This window comes from Pyxicephalus adspersus, chromosome Z (assembly GCF_032062135.1).
Source record: "Pyxicephalus adspersus chromosome Z, UCB_Pads_2.0, whole genome shotgun sequence".
NCBI classification, from domain to species: domain Eukaryota; kingdom Metazoa; phylum Chordata; class Amphibia; order Anura; family Pyxicephalidae; genus Pyxicephalus; species Pyxicephalus adspersus.
The window spans coordinates 85,470,176-85,475,458 of NC_092871.1; the positions used below are offsets into that span (position 1 = coordinate 85,470,176).

The 5,283-nt window shown below is 42.7% G+C and overlaps 1 protein-coding gene across 1 annotated transcript in view; it reads right to left on the reverse strand.

The window, feature by feature from the left end:
* Nucleotides 1-2,079: 2,079 nt before the first annotated feature.
* The window catches only part of CENPI (centromere protein I), an 18,582-nt gene continuing 15,378 nt past the window's right edge, over nucleotides 2,080-5,283 (reverse strand). The window contains exons 19-21 of the mRNA XM_072430473.1: nucleotides 4,181-4,408; nucleotides 3,500-3,541; nucleotides 2,080-2,689 (exon numbers count right to left, since the gene is read on the reverse strand). Coding sequence (XP_072286574.1) covers nucleotides 2,555-2,689; nucleotides 3,500-3,541; nucleotides 4,181-4,408 — 405 coding nt within the window. The 3' untranslated portion in view covers nucleotides 2,080-2,554. The remainder of the gene's footprint in view (nucleotides 2,690-3,499; nucleotides 3,542-4,180; nucleotides 4,409-5,283) is intronic.

Genomic DNA, 5,283 nt, shown 5'->3' on the forward strand with positions numbered 1-5,283 from the left:
CCACCTACCTACCCCATACACAGCCTTCCCACCTACCTACCCCATACACAGCCTTCCCACCTACCAACCCCATACACAGCCTTCCCACCATTCCTTTTCTTCCATTTCACCTTAGAATTAAATTCAATCCAGTGTTTGCCTTCAAATCCCCTCACACTTCTTGTCCAGCTTACTTTTCTTACCTGCTAGAAAAATCTCCCCCTAGCCACTCTCTGTGCTCCTCCAATGACCTACTAATGACCTCCTCACTCATAACCTCATCACACGCAAGGCTCCAAGACTTCTCTATAGCTGCCCCCACTCTCTGGAATGGTCTTCCTCGTCCTGTTCGGCTTGCTCCTACTTTCTGCTCATTTAAAGGAGTGCTCAAAACCCAACGCTTCAACCTCACCTACCCGTCTTCTTCTGTCTCCTAAACCCTCACTACTTCCCACCATTCCATATCCCCCTCCTATTGTATGAAACTTCCCCCACCTCCTAGATTGTAAGCTCTTTGGGGCAGGGTCCTCTCCTTCTTTTGTGTCACTGCTTTTCATTTGCAACCCTTATTTAATGTACATTGCTGTGTAATATGTTGGTGCTATATAAATCCTGTTTAAAAATAATTAGTTGTTCACATAGAAAGATTTCCTCTTATCTTTTGTCAAGTTTGGGATTTTCCCATTAGTTGAGGGGATTATTCTCTGCAGGGACACATATCTTCCAAATGCCCTGACCTAGGAGTGTCTACACCTCGATTCTCCTTTGCTGGCAGACCTCACACTGTGTCACACTTACCTCTTCCTCGCTAAAGCACAGATGCCACTCTCCTGTGTTTGCAGGCAGTTCTGACCCTGGGCGTGCCTGCTCTTTCGAGTTTTATCGGTTTTGTCCATCCCACTTGCCAATTCGGAAATAGCCCCCTAATCATCCCTGGCTATTTAGCTAGTTTAGACCTAGCACTCAGCATTCGTGCAACGTGTATCTACCAGTGCCCAGTCCCCTAGCTCTGCTGAACATTTCCTCTACACCTGTTAGTTAATTCAGTATTTCCCCTATCCAGCTCCTGTGTTTACCACTTATTGCCCCAGTCTGGTGTTTCCCAGCCTTTTCCCTTGTGCTGTTACATTATTCCTGTCAGTCTGTGGATATTCCTGTGTCACCTGTGCCTCCTGTTGCTTCCAGTGTCTCCTGTGTCTGCGCTGGCCCCTGTGTCACTGGTGTCCGTTTCCTGGATCCCTGGCATGTGACCTGACCTCTCTTGCTTGCTGCCTGCCTCGACCCCAGCCTTCCTTGACTGTTCTGCGTAGTGATTCGGTAGTGTATCTTCCTACCCACCCTGGTGTGCCCAGGTACTGAAACTTGGCAGTAATTGGCAACGCAACATCCCCACCATCAAAGGTTCTGGTGAGGACCTGGTTAGATTCTGCACCTTGGCCCTTCTTAGGGCCCGCACCACTCCTGTGCAAGACATAGCGCCCCGCAGAGACCCTGTCTCCCCAAGTGTCACACACTGTCTGGACTTTGTCTCTTGCCAGCTGCCTGCTCCTGACCCCTAAGTGCCATGCAGAGATTGCAGCCAACTTGGTACCTTACCTCTGGCTGCCCCAACACCAAAGCCATTGGTGGGGAGAACCTGGTGACCGCAACCTGGAGTTCTCCGTGCAACAAAATAGTCTAATGGCCACTAGGGCTACATGCCCATCACCTCTTGCAGGATGCTCTGATGAAAACAAGGGGACACTTAGACCCCCTGGGTAATCCCGTGTCATCCACCAGTTCTGATCATTTCTTGTAGCATTGCATTCTTTGAATTTGTTTGGTCTAGCATTGTGTCAGAGATCACAGCGGACATCTCCCATGCACCACCACAGTGTTCAACCAAGAAATATTTTGAAGTGGGGTGGTAAGAAGTTATAGGCGGGTGGCAGCTCCTGAACTCATCAGTAACCACCTAAAAACAGCCGGGTGATTGCTAAAAAGTGCTGGGCGCACACCCAGCTAAAAGGGGCCGGGGAGAACACTGCACCATTAAGTATTAACTCCCCCCATTCCTCTATTGTTCCAATAATACTTCCACCTTTACCATACTGAAAACACTTTGATTTTAAAGCATCATAAGTTTTATTGTGCATTATGTACAATATTTTATACATGTATACAGTAAAGAAGCATTATATACACCTGCAGAAGCATACACAAGGGTTATAATAACTTTTATATTATTTACATAATTAACATAATGATTTTAAAGCTGAACTCCAGGCAAACAGCTAACACTTTAAATTAATCTATAGAACCTATGCAGTGTTCAACCTAGAAATGTTTTTAAAGCCGGGTGGGAAGAAGCTGTAGGTGAGTGGCAGCCTCTGTATTGTGATGCAACTCTTCAGTAACCATCCAAACACAGCCAGGTGGTTACTGAAATGTGTCGGGTGGTGAGCCCAGCTAAAAGGCACTAGGGAGAACACATCAGCTGCATTGGTTTCTGTACATCTCCCTGGAGTTCAGCATTAAATGATCATATTCTGCTTTCATATTCACTTCCAATGAGCTCAGATTGTAACCAAAAACATTACACTGAAGGGTTGGGGGTGGTTCTGTTATTCTGTTTAGTCTTCACAGGATTTAAACTAATCTGCAAAAAAAGATTTAAATCAGTCAAACCTTCATTTAAGAGGAATTGTGTGTATTCATCCCACAGATGCCCCTGCAAGAGATAAAAATGGAAGTCTTTAGACCATACTGTATACTAATAAGAACATATTTGTATTACATGTACATTATTTTAAAACTCCAAGAGCATATTCTTTTTTTTTTTATATAAATAAATGCATCTCCCAGGCACTGCCTTCTATAGTCTCTCTTCAGCTCTGAGGTCTGGCAAAGCTGTGCTAAGCATAGGACTGAGCAGATAAAAAAAACAAATCCTTTTTTTGAGTGAAAAGACTCCCATATATTGGTGTTATCTGTATCAGTTTTATCAGTTAGGCTGCAATATTCTGTCTTCTAAAACATTAAGGAAATCTGTACACAGAAGCGGTCTTTATTAACCTCCTTGTTACTAGGCTGCAGGGTTGATTCTATGGGCCTGATTTATTAAAGCTCTTGAAGGCTGGAGAAAATACACTTTCATCAGTGAACTCTGGGTGATCCAGCAAACCTGGAATGGATTTCTTTTTGCTAGCAAATGTTTTTCAATCCTGGACCACATTCCAGGTTTGCTGTATCACCCAGCTCCACTGATGAAAGTGTATTCTATCCAGCCTTGGAAAGCTTTAATAAATCAGGTCCGTAGTCCTGAGTTTGTGTGTCAGACATCTGCAGGAAACCACTTCAACCAATGTTCCTATCAGATGTAGATGGCAAGCTTTTCATCTCAGGCTGTAGGAGCTTTAGAAAGAAAACCAACTAAAGATTTTACAAACTTTTAATAAACTTAGAATGTCTTAAAGCTGATTTAACATAACCATTTAATTAAAGTTTTCAATATGAGAGGATGATAGTTGTGAAGAATTACCTTAAAGTGTCTGAAGTTATACATTTCCTGTTTGGAGATTTTCTATAGGAAAAAAGAAAATTTTTTTTTTAAAACAAGTCCATTGTTGAATCTTCTGTCCTCATGTGAACTCTTTAACATCAATATATCAGTATGAGGTATTTACACTGGCAGCATGCGTGAGGCTACAATCACGAGGTAAGGTGGGCATTTATTGTGAGAAAAGCCTAACAGAACCAAACGGTCTTCCAATAAACCAGTGCCAGGCTCTCGTCATAACCGTTCTGTCCAGAATAAAACTTGGAATCGCAACTTTAATATTAGCATGCATAGCAGGGATCTAAGATCGGCCATAAATTGTCCTTTATAGGCCTACTCTATGGGACAATAATAATTATTTCAGGGTTTTCTTGCTTATAATTGATGACTGATCCCTTCTTCCCAATCAGTTATTTGGATTATAGATTCCCTTACTCTCAACGTATATCTAATGATTTGCAAACTCCATGCAAATAATGTCCTGGCCGAGATTCAAACCTAGGACCCAGCGCTGCAAAGACCAGAGTGCTAACCATTGAGCCACCATGCTGCCCACTTTTAGAATGTCTTTATCTCATCAAATACAATATACACAAACATCACTCATGAGCTGGTTGTACAAAGGATACCGCGTCATATACACAATGCATTTGGGTTTCCTACCTGCTTTAGAAATGAGGAGGAGAAGGCCATCAATGCTGGATGGTATACAATGTTGAACGCTCTTTTATAGGCCAACACACCGGCTATTTCAAAGACTTCTGGATTCATCTTGATTCCTTGCGGATGGGGGTCCATAGAAAACGCTTTTGATGACCAAAGGCATCCCACCATTGTGGTAAGGTAATTATTATACATTTTGAATGTCTGCCTTCCGATATTTACAAAGACCTTTACAAAAAAAAGGGAGAGAAAAAGGAAATTTTTTTTATATCATTAGTACACACATGGATATCTGCTGCCAAATTTATGCTCGACGGACCAGTTTGTTTGGTCATCAGAAGTCAGAAAAAACAAAACAAAAAAAAAAAAATTACACATGTATGAAATTCTGCTGTTCCAGTCCTAGGTTGGGGATAGGTTAACCTGAGGGCAGTTAGGAGATTCTGATTGGATCTGCTTAATCGTTCATACAAAAACTTTTATGTGTGTTTATGTATTGTTAATAAACAGTTTTTATATAGTGCAAAGATATTACACAGCGCTGTACAATAAATATGGGTTACAAATGACAGACAGATACAGACAGTGACACAGGAGGAGAGGACCCTGCCCAGAAAAGCTTACAATCTAGGAGGTGGGGGAAGTATCATACAATAGGAGGAGGATATGGAATGGTGGGTGAGTAGTGAGGGTTTAGGAGACAGAAGAAGACGGGTAGGTGAGGTAGAAGCGTTGGGTTTTGAGGGCTCTTTTAAATGAGCAGAAAGTAGGAGCAAGCAGAATAGGACGTGGAAGACTATTCCAGAGAGTCGGGGCAGCTCTAGAAAAGTCTTGGAGCTGTGCGTGTGGTGAGGTTATGAGTGAGAAAGTCAGTAGTAGGTCATTGGAGGAGCGGAGAGAGCAGAAATGGGGGCGGGGTGTATTTTTATATCAGGTCAAGAAGGTAACTGGGGCAAGAACTATGGGGGGATTTGTGAATCAGGTAGGTAGGTGGGACAAGAACTGTGTAGGGATTTGAAGGCAAAGCACAGGAGATGATTTTGATTCTAAAGTGAAATGGAAGCCAATGAAGAGAACTACAAAGAAAGGCAGCAGAAGAGGAG